The sequence below is a fragment of the Neophocaena asiaeorientalis genome, unplaced genomic scaffold (assembly GCF_003031525.2).
Source record: "Neophocaena asiaeorientalis asiaeorientalis breed wild unplaced genomic scaffold, Neophocaena_asiaeorientalis_V1.1 scaffold251, whole genome shotgun sequence".
Lineage (NCBI taxonomy): Eukaryota > Metazoa > Chordata > Mammalia > Artiodactyla > Phocoenidae > Neophocaena > Neophocaena asiaeorientalis.
In genome coordinates, this window is record NW_020173377.1 from 1,449,611 (window position 1) to 1,465,807 (window position 16,197).

The 16,197-nt window shown below is 56.6% G+C and overlaps 1 protein-coding gene across 1 annotated transcript in view; it reads right to left on the minus strand.

Annotated features, from left to right (window-relative positions):
- Window positions 1–2,694: 2,694 nt before the first annotated feature.
- ITIH4 (inter-alpha-trypsin inhibitor heavy chain 4) overlaps window positions 2,695–16,197 on the minus strand; it is a 15,191-nt gene continuing 1,688 nt past the window's right edge. The window contains exons 3-24 of the mRNA XM_024746439.1: window positions 14,303–14,407; window positions 14,039–14,201; window positions 13,790–13,900; window positions 13,162–13,293; window positions 12,280–12,396; window positions 11,840–12,008; window positions 11,614–11,739; window positions 11,247–11,428; window positions 10,966–11,151; window positions 9,277–9,416; window positions 8,887–9,041; window positions 8,588–8,614; window positions 8,252–8,305; window positions 8,045–8,098; window positions 7,685–7,771; window positions 7,104–7,157; window positions 6,881–6,907; window positions 6,678–6,794; window positions 5,393–5,567; window positions 3,492–3,646; window positions 3,272–3,368; window positions 2,695–2,844 (exon numbers count right to left, since the gene is read on the minus strand). Of these exons, the coding sequence (XP_024602207.1) occupies window positions 2,775–2,844; window positions 3,272–3,368; window positions 3,492–3,646; window positions 5,393–5,567; window positions 6,678–6,794; window positions 6,881–6,907; window positions 7,104–7,157; window positions 7,685–7,771; window positions 8,045–8,098; window positions 8,252–8,305; window positions 8,588–8,614; window positions 8,887–9,041; window positions 9,277–9,416; window positions 10,966–11,151; window positions 11,247–11,428; window positions 11,614–11,739; window positions 11,840–12,008; window positions 12,280–12,396; window positions 13,162–13,293; window positions 13,790–13,900; window positions 14,039–14,201; window positions 14,303–14,407 (2,503 nt within the window). The 3' untranslated portion in view covers window positions 2,695–2,774. The remainder of the gene's footprint in view (window positions 2,845–3,271; window positions 3,369–3,491; window positions 3,647–5,392; window positions 5,568–6,677; window positions 6,795–6,880; window positions 6,908–7,103; window positions 7,158–7,684; window positions 7,772–8,044; window positions 8,099–8,251; window positions 8,306–8,587; window positions 8,615–8,886; window positions 9,042–9,276; window positions 9,417–10,965; window positions 11,152–11,246; window positions 11,429–11,613; window positions 11,740–11,839; window positions 12,009–12,279; window positions 12,397–13,161; window positions 13,294–13,789; window positions 13,901–14,038; window positions 14,202–14,302; window positions 14,408–16,197) is intronic.

The window sequence follows — 16,197 nt, forward strand, 5'->3', positions numbered from 1 at the left end:
CTTGGGACAAAGACAAAAGTCCTTCCTGTGGTCTCTCCCTCTCACTGTCTGCGTTCCAGGCACACAAACTTCTTCCAGTTCTGCAAACACAACCCCTCCTTCCCCAGATCCTTTGCCTCTGCTGTTCTCTCTGCCTGAGGGGCTGACGGCATGCTGGGCGGAAGGTGCCCGGCTGAAGGAAGTATTGGGTGGCTTCGCTTATGGCAGAGCGGGGGACACAGTAAGACCGGAGGAGGTTGCAGTCAGATTGGGAAACGTCTTGAATGCCAGCGGGGTGGGGTGGAGTGGGGTCTGGCCATCGATCACCAGGAAGTTCTGCTACCTCCCACTCCAGGACAGGGTTGCCCAGGGCCCACACTGGCTTGGGGGCTTGGAGAGGGCTGGAGAAGGGCAATCCAGGAGGGAACATCCGTCACCAGAAGAGCCCCTGAGGCGCTGTTACTGCTCTAGAGAGAGGGCCACATGAGACAGGGCCCTGGACTGAAAGCTTCAGAGGTCCAGGCTGGGCTGGCAGAAAGGGCCCGGGCCTGGGATGGGACACCCTAAAGTGGGCAGTCCCAGGTCGGCTGAGGAGCCATGTAGCTTTAAACCAGTCATCTTGAGGTCAGTTTTCACATTTATGAAACGGGGAGAAGGATCCTGCCAGATGGAGAGTGTGAAGAGGCATCGGCACGGTAGTTTCTGGTCCTCCTGAGGTGACTATCTTTGTCCTGCTGCTCCAGCTAGCAACCAAACCCAGCGGGCTGGGAGAAAGGCAGCAGGATGTGCCCAGCCCAAACGTTGCCCCCTCCCCCAACACACAGTCAGGGAGGTCTGTCCTCTGCCCAGTCCCACCTCGTCCTGGCTGTGCCTGTCCCTGCCTACAGCCTCTGAAGGCTCCCTGGGCTTTCAGGATAGAAGCCAAGCTCCATGGCGAGGTGTACGCAACTGGTGCTGGCCTGGGGCTGCTTCCCCACCTCGCCAGCATCCCTTCCACCTCAGCCCACGGCACTGCTTCCCTTTACCTTCCTGGACTCAGTGCAGTGTCCTGGCTCTGGCCCTGGTGTCCCTGCCCCCCTTTTCCACTGGGCTAACTTTTCTTTATTCTTCAAAACTCAACTCCAGTCCAATCCCAACCATGACACTACCAGGAAGCCTCCCCTGATATTCCTCAGGTTGGGCAAGATGCCTCCCTCTGGGCTCCTTGTGGCACCTGGTTGTCCTCTGGGTGGCAGCTGTGTCTGTCCGGTGCCCAATGTACCTGCAGCACTCGGCCCAGGGCCTGGACCAAGCAGGTGCTGGAAAGCATGCAGTGAACAAAACAGTGACATGCATGGACCTACTTCCAATTGCTCACAGAGAACTCACGCACTTCAGGTGCTGGCTGGGCCAGAAAGTCACCCAGGACCCCACTGTTGTGGCACAAATGCCACAGCCCAGCCCAGGTGGCGGCGTCTCGTTCCGCTATGTCAGGGCCGGCCCCACAGCAAGTCCAGCGGAGCCCCCGAAGCTGCTCCCTTGTCTCGCTGAGCTCTTGTCTGAGCCCCTCTGAGTGACCTTCACAAAGTGACTCTGCCTGAGACCCCTGCCTGCCACCCAGGCTTGATGGGGAGGCAGTGGTGCAGGAAAGAGTGTTCCTGAGTGTTGGGCAAACTTGCTGCTGAAGACCCCTCCCTCCCACTGGCCTCTCTTCTACCCTTCTAGAAAGACTTACTCAGCAAACACCCTGTATAGCTCAAGAGCTGGGAAAAGAATGTTCTCCCTGATCTGGTTTGCTCCCTCTCAGCAAACAAATGAACTCGTTTTCTGCTTTACCCTGGCTGCCAGGAAGCTCAGAGCAAAGCTTTTTTTGCTGCTACAGCTTCCCCTACCCTGGTGTCTCTGATTTAACTCTCCTCCTGCTTGGCTCTTTTCTCTTATTTTCATTCTCATGTTTTTTGGTTTTATTCTCTTTATGCTTTTTATTTGTAAGCCAAAGACTTGTGTCATTTTTGAAGAAGTAGGTGAAATAATTATAAATGTTTTGAAAGTATGCTTTGCCTGTGCAAGAATTGGGTGGAATCTTTGGGGTGCCTAACCCTGGGGCACAAACAGGAGAGGAGACCCTCAACAGCCCAAGCTCCTGGGAACAGACCCTTGCTTCCCTCCTGGGACTGGGGCCTCATCTCTGTCTCCTCTGTCTTCCACTGCCAGCTTCTCTGCAAGGTGGTGAGAAGACAGGCCTGTTCCTGAGCACAGGTGTGAAAATCAAATTATGTCTGGCAAATCCCACTGCAAAAGGGCCCAAAAGTTTGCTGAGAATGACAAACTTCTACCCAGGTCACTTTTCTTCTTTTGAGTCAAAACTGGTTTTCATGGACCATGTCACCATAAAGCAGAGTGAACGCTGCTCCCAGGAGTGTTCTCCTGCCCTAGGCCCCCAGCAAGAGCAACGTTTTGACTGGGTGGTTTAAATCTCTCTAAATCTTAGTTTCCCCGCCTGAGAAATGAAGGGACCAGACTGAAAGCTCTCCATGGGCCTTACTGGCCTCAGGCTTTTGAAGGGTTGATGGCGGATGATTCTAATGTTACACACGCTACGTGTCCAGGACGTGATTCTGAGGCTCTGGGATTTGGCCAGATGGGACCAGAGATGCCCACTCCCTGGGTTCACACCACCTCTCTTTATTTTAATGAGTGTAAATACCTCTCCCCATGATGTTACAGGACCCACAGGTGGCCCTGTGGTCGCAGGGTGGCAGCCATCTGCACCGAGCAGACGGCACGGCGGGTGGGCATAACTCCTTGCATCAGAACTACAGCTCCACAGACCAGCAGGAAATCTCCATTCCCGGGGGCCCCTCTTGGTAGTCCAGCTTGAGCTCTCTGGGATGGACAGACAGACAGGTGGTCAGCATGTCTCATGTTGGGTGGGAAGAGGGGGAGACAGCTAGGGATAGGAATGTGGAAGGTGGAGGGTCTTGGGGTCCCTTAGAGTTCCCTCCAGCACAGGCTGACAAGGCCTGGCCACCCAATGGCACCCAGCTGTGTGTGGTCTCCAGGGGCCAGGGCTCTAGGAATTCAGGGGGAGTTTCCTACTGCTCCCAACTCACTCTAGTGATCTCTGGGCTGGTATGTTTTCTGTGGGTCTGAGTTGACCACCCTTTGTGGGGCCACTGAAAGCTGGGTCAGACTTGTCTAACCTGACACCTTACTGTCTAGTTCCCAGGCAGGGACAGAGGAGTGGGGGTCTCAGAGCCCGGCTCCCAGCCCCACCCCTGGCCGGGCTCAGTGGCCTGTTGTGCTGAGTCACCTGGTGGCAGAGTGGTCATGCCCCTGGACCCTCAGTGTTCGCTTGCTGTCATCTGCTGCTGCCAGAGGCTCCCAGAGCACGTCCTGGTAAAACTGGCCTGAGACACAAAGGGCGGCTCAGCAAGGAATAAAGACGGAGGGAGGCTGGGGGACGTGCAGAGGTGATGGCATTGCCTGTTCACAGGCAGAGGCGGTTTCTGATGACGTCCCGAGCCACGTACCAAGGGTCCCACTGACGTGGCTGGAGAAGCGGTCAGTGTCCCGCAGAAGGAGCCGGAGCCCCGCCCCAGGGCCGTCCCAGGACAGCAGGCCGATGGTCACTCTGTCAGGGCTGCTGAGCAGCAGAAGCCCCGCCTTGTCCATGGTCATCTTGAGACTGTGGGGAAACCTGTGTCCTGAGCAGGAAGGGAGGCAAGGAGGTGCCCGCAGGGGGCCTGGGCAGCAGCGTGGCAGTGGGCAGGGGCTGCCCTCCTGTCCTCAGGATCTCCTAGTGTGGCCTTTGGTGGAAGGTCCCTTCAATCTTCTGGGCTTCAGTTTCCTCAGTCAACTGGGACCAAGGTTAACTTACTGATACCTGGTTATCCCAGCATTTTATATATTTTTTTTTTTTCTTTTTTTTTTGCTGTGCTGCACGGCATGCGGGACCTTAGTTCCCTGACCAAGGATCAAACCCATGCCCCTTGCAGTGGCAGCGCGGAGTCTTAACCACTGGACTGCCAGGGAAGTTCCCTATCCCAGGACTATTTATAACATGAGATAACGGTTCCTCTCCCTCTGGTTTTCTTAGATCTGGCTTCTCATGAATTATATGACTTAGGGGTTCAAGGATACATTTCCTCTGTCCCTTTTGTTTTTATGGCTAGTGCCACTTTCTTCTGATGATCAGTGTTTAATCATGTGTTTTAAGGTCTAGAAGGGCAAGTCCTTCTCGAATGCCTTCCTTTTTCACTTAAAATAATCTTTGAGATTATTACCACTTTTGTTTTCTTAGGAACGTTAGATTCCTTTAAGCATGTTGAATAAGACCCTGCTGTGACTCGGAGGTTATTTTCAATGGAAACGCGCTAAACTTACACCGTCTTGTTGACAGAGTTCAGTGTAAAAGCCGTGGTCTATTTTTCTTTACGTGCATCTTCTGCAGCTCATGAAAGTATGTGGACGTTCAGTCACCAAGATTGATAGGAATCCTTTATTCCATCTTCTAGTGTGTATGTCCAAGGCACAGAAATGCTATTGATCTTTGTGTGTCTACCAGATAGCAGGAAACTAAGATCTTTTATGAAATTGGGAGCTTTTCAGGTGAGCCCCTCAGATTTGCCAGGTGTGCACTCATGTATCAAGTGGGAACCAGTCTCTTCAGAGGGGCTGGGTGAGAGGGAGCGGACAACATACTCAGCACAGGCTGGGGGCTCAGAGAACACGGCTCGAAGAGGGCCAGGGTCCTTGGCCTCTCTCCCAGGCCCCTCGTGACTCCCAGAGCAGGAGAGCTACCTCTGCAAGGCTCCACACAGGGGAAGCCCCACAAGAAGAGGTCACCATCCTTCTCCACTACCCCCCAGCTGCCCGGTGTTGATGTCAGAGGGACCTGTCTCTCCTCAATAGAGCTTCAAAGTTAAGGATGACAACTGTAACCTCCCCTGATGGACAGCGCTCTCCAACCTCTCGTTGTCAGGGTTACCTCACCACATAGAGAGCGCACCTTCCCGCATGCCCAGTGGGCACCGTACTGTCTGTGGGCAAAGTGCTCCCCGACCACATTCTCTCACTGGACCATCCCCTCAGCCCCCTGACTCAGGGCTGGATGATTATCCCTAGTTAGAAGTGAGAGGGGCTAAGCAGCCTGCCTAGGGTCACTCAGCAGAGCAGCTCCAAACCACACCATCCCCTGCACAGGACAGTGACCTGGGTTAGGTGTGAGGGTAGCCAGGTCCCCGGGACAACCCCTTAGCACCCTCCACAGCAGGAGGGGTAGGTACAGGTCTCTGTGCATCTCTGCCCCTCCTATGGGTGCGGCCCACTGCAGAGGACTCATGCCCAGCCACTCCCTCCCCAGGCCTGTGGCATCCCATCATCAGCTAACATGGGGTGAGGGGTCACCGCCAGTCCCCAGCCTGTGGCTTACCCTGGCATCATCAAGTACAGAGTTTTCTTCCACTTGTATGCAGAGCTTCTTCGGTTCCGAGTCACTACCACATGCTCAGGGGATGCACGAACCTGCAGCTGGGGTTTCTTGACGGTCACCTCAATCCACGAGAAGTGGGCCTTCTCTGTCTCATAGTGGCCAGTCACCTCAATCCCTGAGAGGGCCGGGAGCAGAGAGGTCGAAGCTGTGGTCCCAGCTGGGCACTGGCCTGAACAGGTGGTCCCTCCGGCTACAACCCCCCGAGCCACTCTTCAGCCACTCACCTCCGGTCCCCTTCCCCAGCCTCCCCTCACACCACGGGCCTGCTTCCCACAGTCTTTCCACTCATCCCTCGGTTCCCTATAGCTTTGGAGGGGCCCCCAAGTCTTGGGTGACAGCCATTTTCAGACGAGCCCTCTGAGGAGGGAGGTCTCGTGTGAAGTCAGTAAACGCGCGTGAAGCCCCTGCAGTGTGCCTGACCCTGAGCTGGGCACCGTGGCCAAGAGTGGGAGGGAAAATCAGTGCTCCCTAGCCTCAGGGAGCAAACAGACTTCTGGGCCTGGCGTGATAAAGCGGGAGACAGTGTGTGAGGCCTGGGGGAAACGAGGGGGCCGTAGACGTTCGTTGACTGTGAGTGGCTCTGCAGGTGTGCATTTGAGCATCCCGAGTGCTGTGTCCCTACGTCTGACCTGACAGCTCAGCTCCACCCTTCTGGGGACTCGGGGGCAGGTCTGGCCAGCACATCTACCTCCTCCCCCCATTTGTTTCCTCCACACCCCCTACAGCCCCACCAGCTTCCTTCAGGGCTCTGTGCTTCTGCCTACCCCTTCCTCTACCTTGTGGACCCCCCATTTCTCTGCCAAGGTCCAGTCACCCCCATATGACCCTGTGCAGCCTCCCCTGACCCTAGGACAGCTCTCATCTCCTCCTCTGGGCTTGTCTCCACGGCGCTCTGGGCACGGACGACAGGCCCCTGTGCTGCTCTGTGCCCAGGCCTGTCTCCCCAACCCTGAAGTATGGCAGTGCCTGGGGGCAAGCCCACATCTGGTCATCCTGGGGTGCAGACCACTCAGGCCTGCATATGTGGTGCCCAGTGAAAGGTGTGTGGGGAAGACGTATGAGCACAAGTGTCGGTGCTCAGGGGCGTGGCCATGTTACTACCTGGGACGAGGACTGCCCGTGAGTCTCTGTGGGCAGGTTTCCCACCGTTTTTTCTGGGGTGGGAAGTTGGGGGTGCATGGTGCCCGGGTCTCTCTGGGTGTATGACTGGGTGTGCACCTCTCACCTTGGCCAGGGTCTGAGAGCAGGTTTGTCGATCCCTGAGAGTGCTTGAGGTCCACACAGAGCCGGTCCACACTCTGCCCAGGCAGCGGCAGGATGACGGAAGGAGGCTGGATGGGGGCTGGGACAGCAGGTGTGGTTCTGGGGGCAGGTAGAGCAGGCTGGGGGTGAGGACGGTGAGGGGGGCTGAGGGGAGCTGGCACTTACCAGGGTGTGGGGATGCCGTGGTTGTTTCTGAAAGAAGAAAAAGTCTGGGTTTAGGCAGCCCCTTCCTAGGGAGGGGTGGGTTGAGGAATGGAGTAGCAGATGGGTGTGGCAGGGCTCCCTCTCCATCGAGAAACCCACGCGACAGGTTCGTAGAGCTCCCCGGGCTCTTCCCTCCCAGGCTCTCCCTGCTATGGGGCCAGAATCTATTGCTGCCTGGAGTTACCTTTGATTCTTAAGTCCATGTCATGTTCATCAAGAAATGAGGTAGCTGATAGCCCTGATGCAGGCATTAGTGCAGGAACAGCCAGGAACAGAAAGGGAGAAGGCAGTCAGGATTCAAAGCAATCGGCAAGCCCTCCAGCCATCACTGCCACCTGCCACCCACCAAGCTCCAATACCACAACCCCTGCCACACCTACACCCAATCTGGACGAGCCTTTGCAAAAAGATTTTTCAACCAGAAGAGCATGCTATTAGGGAAAACGCTGAGGAGACAGGGTCCAGCCGGGCCCTGCGGCTGTGTCTGAGTCCAGATTTGGAGATCAGAAACAGCTCAAGGGACTACTCCTGGCTTTGGGAATGGAGGAAACCTTCCCTTTCTAGAACGTTCCATCCTGAGCCAGCCTCCAGAGTGTAATGAATCCAATTCAGTAAAAATAAAGGACACGTTATTTAATGTCATACCTTACAGCAACTCTCCCTGGTCTGTGCCTAGCCCTGTGCTTGGTGCTTTATCTCATCCAACTCTATGGGCAGGTTCATCTTGAGGAAACTAGGCCCTCAGAGGGTCAGAAAGCGGCTTACGTGATATCACGTCTGGTGGCGTTGGTCTCCAGGGCGTACGGTGGGGTGGATAAGGAAGGTGAGGAGGATGAAGAGGTCCGGGTGGTCCTAATCTCGTTGGGAAATTGTACAGTTTATCGAAAACTCCAGTTTTGGAAAAGTTGACACATGCAGTCTTTTCTCAAGCAGTGCCATGGGTCCCCACACCCAGGGCTCTGGGACCCACCCCAGAAGAGGGATGTGGAGAAGGCAAATGGCTCCCCTCCGCACACCCGACATTCTGGGAGAAATTCAAAGCTGGAACAATGGACTCTTCTTGAACTCCTCCCTGCTGGGATATCGGCCCCCCTTGCCCCAATCTGGCAGTGCCCCTCAAACTACCTTGTCCTCTCCAGCCTCTTCTTTTAGAAAAGACAAGGTCTGCACTGCTGCCTCCTAATCGGACACAACTGGATTTGAGTCCCAGCCCTGCCACCAGCTAGGCGAGACAAGAGTCACTCCCCCCAACAGCCAGGGCAGAGCCCAGTCTGCGGCCAGGTTCAAGGTTCCGTAAACAGCCCCTTCCTCTATCCTGTCCTCTTTTGCTACCTGATACTCTGGACGCTTTGCCTCCCAAGGGATGATATCTGAAGAGAGTGTGACCTGGAAATCAGAGAGACCTGGGTTTGCTTCTTGGATGTGCCTTTCTGGGGCCCCCAGTGGGATGGGGGTCTGTGCCCCTAGTGTCCAGGACAGGGCCTGAGTGGCAACCAATATGAATGAACAGGTAACTAAATGCACCAGCGTGCTTGGGCAGATGACACCCCCTCCTGAGCAGGGCTGGGTTGGAGAGGCCCCGGCTAGCAACCTCACGGTTGCTGTACCATAGGCCCTGTGTCAACCAACAGTCACCCAGGCCAGCCTTAGAGGGTATTAGGCCCTTACCTGAGTGGACGTTCCTGTGTCTGTTTTCTGGTTAAGACAAAAAGAGGGAGAAAGAGAGAGACACACTGTCAGGGTGGTTTTGATAAATTTGAAGTGCTTCTGTTTAACCTTGCTTCCCAACCCCAGCACTACACAGGTGCAGTGAACATGCAGGGGTCAGGAGACCTAGCCTCAGTTTCCTCATCAACGAAATAGGGTAAGTCTCCTGGGAGTCTGTGGGTGGCAGGGGTGGCATCTTGGTCGGGATGTGGGGAGGGGCTGGGGAAAATGCTGGGTCAAAACTCTGCTGCCACACCCACCATTTTCCACGGGTTTCTCAGCAACCTGAGACTGCTCTTGACCTTCGGGTTTGGTGATCACCATGGACGTGAGCGGGGTGACAAAACTGTAGCTGAGCGACAAGTTCAGAGCTCGGGCCTCAAGAGCCTGCTTCTCAGCATCTAGCGTGGAGACTCTGCAGGCGGAGGAAACCAGTGGCTCAGCAGGCCCCAGGGTGCCCAGTCAGACTCTCCCTCCCTTCCAGACCACTCTAGGAAGCTCCCACTGGGGGTCTGGAACTCAGACACGATACTGCCACCCCGTCTCCATGCCTAGCACCAGCTGTGCCTGCCCCACGGGTGAAGAGCCTGGGGAAGTGCTGAGACCGTGTGTGGCCACCCCAGTGGGCCCTGGAGGGTGTGTCCACCCACGTTTGCTCCAGCAGTTGCTGGATGGTCAGGTACGCCCACAGTCTCTCCATGAAGCTGTGGAAGATGTATCTGGGGCTCCAGAACGCCTCCTCCTGCTCTGCCACGCGGGACTCCGTTACAAAGGTGATGTTCTCCATGTGCTGGAAAGAGGGGCCCAGCCAGGGCGGGAGCAGTGAGCGTGTGACGTCTGCACCTGGCCTGGCGCTGCCCAGCAATGCCACGAGAAACCTGGCGGGGGCAGCGTTGGCTGCAAGGCCACATTTCCTTTGAGTAGAGTGGAGGGTAGGGAGTGTGTTTAGGGGTGTGAGGGGCTCAGCCACAGAGCCTCCAAGGATGACAAGGAGGTGGAGATAAAAGGGAGCAAACTATCCCAGGTGCTACACAGCAGGCGCAGAACCAGCAGCTGCATGAATTTTGCCTTCTCCACACATACAGCTATTTGTTTGATGGTTTTTCTCCAATGAACTTTAAATAGACTAACACTCTTGGTCTTGACCTGAGCAATAATACCTGTGTAATCTTAGGCCTGTGGTTCGAGTTATTTTTCAGAACACATTAAAATAAATACATAACTAAACTACTAAAACAAAGACATGTTTGTTTGTAAACTACTCCAAGTCACCTTGGGTTCTGCACTTTGGGAACCCCTGGCCTCCAGGATATCAGCAGCTAACATACATGGAGTGTTTATACCAGGCGAGACCTTAATCCCCACTGCAGCTTTACCAGGTGTGGGAGAGGTGACTTACTTTCATTTGTATACAGCAGGAAACTGAGGCACAGGGAGCTTAAGTGCCTTGCCCCAGGTCTCACCTCTGGGAGATGGCAGAGCTGGAAGTGAAGCTGGGCAGGCTGGCCACAGGGCATGCCCTGCCCATCATGACACTTGGCTACTTCTCCTGAGACGAGGCCCTGGGCCCCCCATGCCTGCTTGCCTAGCCCACCTGCTATTCTCCCCACACGTGCTGCCTGCCTGCCACGCAAGCCTGGAACATTCCTCCATCCCTCCACCATCTGGCCTCTGCCACCCTCTACTCACCTCTCAGTCTTAGCTGAGCCTCCTCTGGGAAGCCCTCCCTGATCCCCGAATTTATCCAGCCTGTATCCTTGCTTGTGTGACAATTTACCCATGCTGTCTCTCCCGTGAGGGCAGTATCCCCAGGGCCTAGAGAAGTGCTGTGTTTCTCTTTGTGGAATGAGAGGGCCTCCCATGGCACAGAGGCAGGGGAGGCTGGGTGAGGACAGGACACCACATGGTGAGCTGGGTTCTTGACCCGGCTGCAGTGGGGCCCAGGGCAAACCGCCTGCTCTGCCTGGATGTCAGGCTGCTCATCTGTGAAATGGGAGCAGCCCTCCCTGCCTGACTGTAACCTCAGAGGGCTGGTGTGAGGACAGGAGGGGATGCCAAGCACCTGGTGCCCTTGGAAACAGCAGCAGCAGCACTGACTGACCATGGAGTGTCTGCCGCATGCCGGCCCCACACAGGTGCTCTCGGAAAATCACATCATCTCACTGAACCTCTACCAGGAGCCAACACGGTGGGGGATGCGTCATCCCCAAGTGGCAGAGGGCACTCTGCAACTTGCTCAAGGTCAACCGGCTGGAGCCTGGCAGGGCTGGGGTTTGAACCCAGCCGCTGACTGCTTGCCCCGGCTGCCCTTCCCCTCCAGGATGGCTGGCCATACCTACCAGCTGCCCCCTGACTTTGGCTGAGAACACATCAGGGCTCTGGTTCCGGAGCTTCCCGGCTACCACCAACTCGGAGCCCTTGAAGAACAGCCGGAAGGCGTCCTGTGTGACCGCCTCCACGGTGTTGCTTGGGTACTCGAAGGCCACCGATGTCATCAGTGGGTTGGCCACCTCTTGGTAGAAGTCCTGCAGGGTGGGGGTGTCATGAGGGCCGTGCTGGGGTCTGCCCGCCTGTCAGTGCCATCCCTCACTCACGTGGCCCAGCAGGGGCGCATGGGCACCTGGAGCTGCAGTGCGGAGTCCGAGTCCTCATAGATGCGCCGGGCCAGGCCACCGTTGTCCAGTGCCAGCTTCTCCAGGAAGGCGTAGCTGACGTCGAAGCCAAAGCCCAGGCAGAAGAGGCTGTGCTGGCCATCTATGGCTTCCTGAACGTTCTTCTGGATCTTTGAGGGGTTGGTTTCCCCTGGACCCAGTGGTTTGGGAAAGGGGTGATAAAGCAGTGATTTGCTCAACAGATATTTCTGGAATCTCAGAGCCAGAGGGGCCTCAGAGATCCCCCCTCCCTGCCCCAGGTCCCACAGCAAGCCGGGCCAGAGCCCAGCTACTCCCTCTGGGCAGCACGTCCTGGGGCTGCTGGCAGTGCCTCACCCACAGTGGGGTCGCCGTCGGTGAGGAGGATGATGAGGGTGACGCTTCCTGCGGGCAGCAGCTCCTCCCGGTTGGCTCTCTCTAGCAGCTGCACGGCCATCAGTATCGCATCGTTTATATTGGTCCCTGTGGGGCACACACCCTTAGGGTGGCTCCCAGCAGGGTGCCCCAGGCTGGGCTCAGTGCCCTGGAAGTTGCGACCGTGCAAGGCTGCAGAGGCGCTCACCTCCCTGGGCCTGGATGGCAGTGGCGTAGCTCTTGGCCTCATTCACGTTCTCAGCCGAGGCTGCCACTAGCTGTGGCTTCCATGGGGTTGCTTCCCCACTGAAGCTGATGAGGTTGAACTGGTCACGGGGACCGAGGTCACCCAGGATCTTGATGAGGGCTTCCCGGGTCTGGTCAGGGGAAGGGGACACAAGGTGGGTGTCTCAGTGGGGCCTCCCTGGGGGCTCATGTGCCCTTGGGCTGCACCCCCAGGCTCACATCTGCAGTGAGGACATGGTGAATGCTCTAGCGGCAGGACCTGCCCCAAACTCTGACCAACCTCGATCCATGGGAGCCCCCTACCTAGGAAGATGGAGGCGGGCAGGTCTGCCTGTTCGACCAGAGCTGATGGTGTGGGACATCTGTGAGTTTTCAGGACCCTGCCTGGCCCATGGGACCCACCTGCTGGATTTTCCTGCCGCTCATGGAGCCGCTCTTGTCAATGACAAAGATCACGTTCTTGGGTATCGTGGCCAGGTGCTCAGGGGCAAAGTAGTGCACAAAGTAGCCATTCTCGATCTGCGACCAGAGTGAGACACACCCAGGTGTAAGAGCTGCAGCCCTGCCCTGCCCCTAACCAGCCTCCTCATCCCCAGTCCTGGGGTTCCTCTGCTCTCTTCATTCCATCCCCCTCCATCCCTGTCCCACCATTAACCTCCCCAAATCCTTGCCATACTTTAGGGTTTAGTCCAGCCCCTCCCTTGCAGGCTTCCCTGCTCATGCATAGCCCACCAGAACTCTACTCCTACTTTACCTCTTACTTGTTTTAGTATTTGAGGCAGCTTATACTAAAAGGTTCAGACATAATAAACCTGAGATCCATCAAAAAAGTGAAGAATCCAAAAACAAGGTCCATCTATGGCTTCCTGCATGTTCTTCTGGATCCTCGAGGGGTTGGTCTCCCCTGGACCCAGTGGTTTGGGAAAGGGGCGAGAAAACAGTGATTTGTTCAAAATAAAGGGGAAGCACAATGATGCCAGAAACTTGTGTGAAAGAAGGTACTGTAATTGAACATAAATGTGAACTGTGAGTCTCCTGGCAGCCAAGGCTACAAGGGAAACCCTGCAGGGCAGTTCTTCAGCAGAGACAAACTTTCTTCCCTCCGAAAGAGAACTGTTTCAGGGACAACACAACTAAACTGCCTGTTTGCCGTCTGTGCTGCCCCTGGTGCACACTGGTAACTAGGGGTGGCTATTTTGTCTTTTCTTTTAGAACCCCCAGGCTCAGGTCCTTGAGGGTAGATGGACTTTTTGGTGGCTCAGCTCTTCTCTGAAGCCCACACACCTGAATGGAACCCCCGGAGACAGTCCGGTCCACATCATAGCGGACGATGAAGTTGCCATCCAGGACTGTGTCCTGCTGCTGCTCTGGAGACTTTTGCTGCTGGGACAGCATCGGCTTGAATCGGACATGAGCCTGGAAAAATGACCAGGCTGAAGTTGGGAGGAGCAGCAAGGCCATGTCAACAACACCCCTCACCCCCATCTGAAGAGAGAATTCCAGGAGGCAGCCTTGGGTCAAATTCCAGAGAAATTTCTCTCCAGCTGAGCTATCAGATAGACTGCCTCCATGTAGGGGAGTGGGTACAAGTGAATCCCCTGCTCCTAGATCTGTGCAAGCAGAGGCTGGGCTCAGGATGTGTGCGTCCAGTCAGCTCCTCCTCCCTACCTGGTCCTGGGACCCTGACATCAGTCGTCTCTCCCGATCTCAGGGTTCAAACCAGCACCCACCATCCTTCCCCAGGCCTTGCCCTCCCCATCTGCCAAATGACAGCACGGACACAGGAACCTCACAAGTCCCTTTAGCTCAGAGATTCTGCCCAATGGTCCCACTCTCTGGAAACCCAGGCCCATAGAGCCAGCCTGAAGACAGGCCCCTGGGAACTCTCACCCACAGACCACAGTAGGCCCACCTTGGTCTTGTTCTGTGAGGTGGTAAGGGCCTCTGCCAGTTCATTGGTCATGAAGGTGCTCTCTGTCTCCAGAAAGCTGATGCCCTGAGGCTCAAAGATGTAAATGTCCATCTAGAGGCAAGAAGTGGGTTACTGGGTCTGCTGGGGGACAGGGCTGGCCCCCACAGGAGGCAGAAGGGGAAGCAAGGGCCGCCCTCAGGAGAGTGAGGTCATCTAGGAGGGCTTCTAAGAGGAGGCGGCACCAGGTACCTGCAGGTGCTTGACCAGCTGCTGGGGCTGGACTTTTAGCAGCAGCTCGTACGCTCCCAGATGCCGCACGAGGAGCTCCTCATACACCAGCTCGAAGGTGATCTTGGCAGCGGGCGCCACACTGACTGACACCTGGAACTGCTCTGTCTTTCTCCCAGTGGCCCTGGGGGAAGAGGGCATCAGGTCTGCCCCTCAGATCTGGGGCAGCTGAAGGCAGGGGCAGCCCCCACCCCCACAGGGTCCTCCCCACCCCGTCGGGCTCACTTGACGAGGCCGGCGCTCTCTCCCCTCTCCACAGCCGCGCTGTATTGCTCCTGGGCTGCAGCCTTCTCCTTGATGTTACCGGGGTAGGTCACACCATCAATGATCCTGGGGCAGGAGGGAGGGAGTTGTTGAGAGCCCGGTGGGGGATGCTCCCTGCAATCCTGCCTCCTCCGGGACTTCACGGGCCTCTTGACAGACTGACTCCCATCTTTACCTGAGCCCACCCGTTTATTATGCACCTACTGTGGACACGACTCTGTGCGGGGCCCGGTGTCGATGGGGGCTCTGCAGGCCTCCATCTACCCAGAGACGTGCACTGTGTCAGCAAACATGCCTTTTACTAAACAACTGGGATGAAGGCTGCAGGGGAGGCAGGTCCCGGCCTCTCTTCTCCCTTCCTGTTGGGCTCCACGTCCCAGTTGCCCCTTCCATCCCACAGACTGTTCTCAGAGGAACTGGTCAGTCACCAGCGAGATCTCTGAGCCACAGTTCACTCAGCCCCGTGGGGCAGACTCAGCAGGAGGGAGATGCCGGCTCCCAGGCCAGTGGAGACACAGGACTGAAGGCTCTGACCCCTCTCCCCCATGGCTGCCCCCTCTTCCAACACTGGACAGGCCACTCTGCAGAGAGGTTGGCCTCTGGGGAAGGAAGTTTTGGACAACTGGTGGACAGGGCTCCTTGGGGCGTGCAGACAATCCTAGTGGCCGTTTCTGGGGACTGAGAGTGAACTGGCAGGCAAACATAAGCCTGCTTTGTCTGGGGGTGGTGTGAGAGGGTGAGAGTGTACAGGGGGGGAGAGGGGGCAGCCAGGACCTCAGGACCAAGTGTCCTTCCTCCACACCCTCCTGACCTCCCTGGTCAAATTTAACTCTGGGCTAGGGATTGGGCTGCTGCTGGGCTGCAGGGCTTCTCCTCCCAGATGTCCAATTTGGGATCCCAGAGCAGGGCACCCTGCCCCATGCTTCCCTATCTCATGCAGCAACAGGAGCTGGGCCCAGAGAGAGGTGCAAGTCCAGGGCCCTCAGAAGATGTGATGGGCCTGAAACCTCGTAACTTGCCGGCCGTGGCACCCACATGGGGGGCGGGGTGCAGCCTGTGAAGTTGGGCAGCACAGGTCTGGCTCCAGGGTGAGGAAATCAAGGGCTGCTGGAGGGGGTGCGGGCAGAGAGATGAGGAGCCAACCATAGGGACCGGACCCCCACTGCAGGTTTTCAGGGGTCCCAGGGTGCACTGGTGACTCCACCTGAGATGCACACTCTCTGCCCCACCCATCGCCCTCCCTGAGTTTCTGGGATCAGCCTCTCTCTGGCCTGTCCTCAATCACTGCCTCTCCTGCGGGGCCAGGGACAGAGAGTTCTCTTGCATTTAGTAAACATTGCAAAACTTGGTTGGGAAGGGTGGGGGAGGACAGTAGAGACAAGGTAAGGATCATCACCTGCTTACAGAGTCCACAGAAACCCCAGGGGCCTCCCAATGCAGCTTCTGACCCAGAGCAGAACCACCCTCTGCAGTATCCCAGTTGGAGGTGTGGGGGGATGAGCCTGGCTTAGAACTTCCGTGACAAGGAGGTGGTCCCCCTCCTTGAGGCACTGCTTCATTGTGGGGCAGCCCAGGGGTTAGGAAGTTTTCTGTATTCTGAGCTGGAATCTGCCTTTTGGTGACTCCCTTCTGCCTGGGCTTGGCCTCAGGATGCCCTAAGTCTGTACTTCTCAAAGGCAAAGACACAAAGATACCGTGGTTCTCCATCTGCCACCTGGGCAGCACTCAGGGAAAATGGATGAACAGATGGAGAGATGGATGGTGGGAGGGACCAACGGAGGGAGGGATGAAGGATGGATGGAGGAAGGGAGGGAGGAAGGGATACAGGGAGGGAAGGAGAGAGGGAGGGAGGGAGG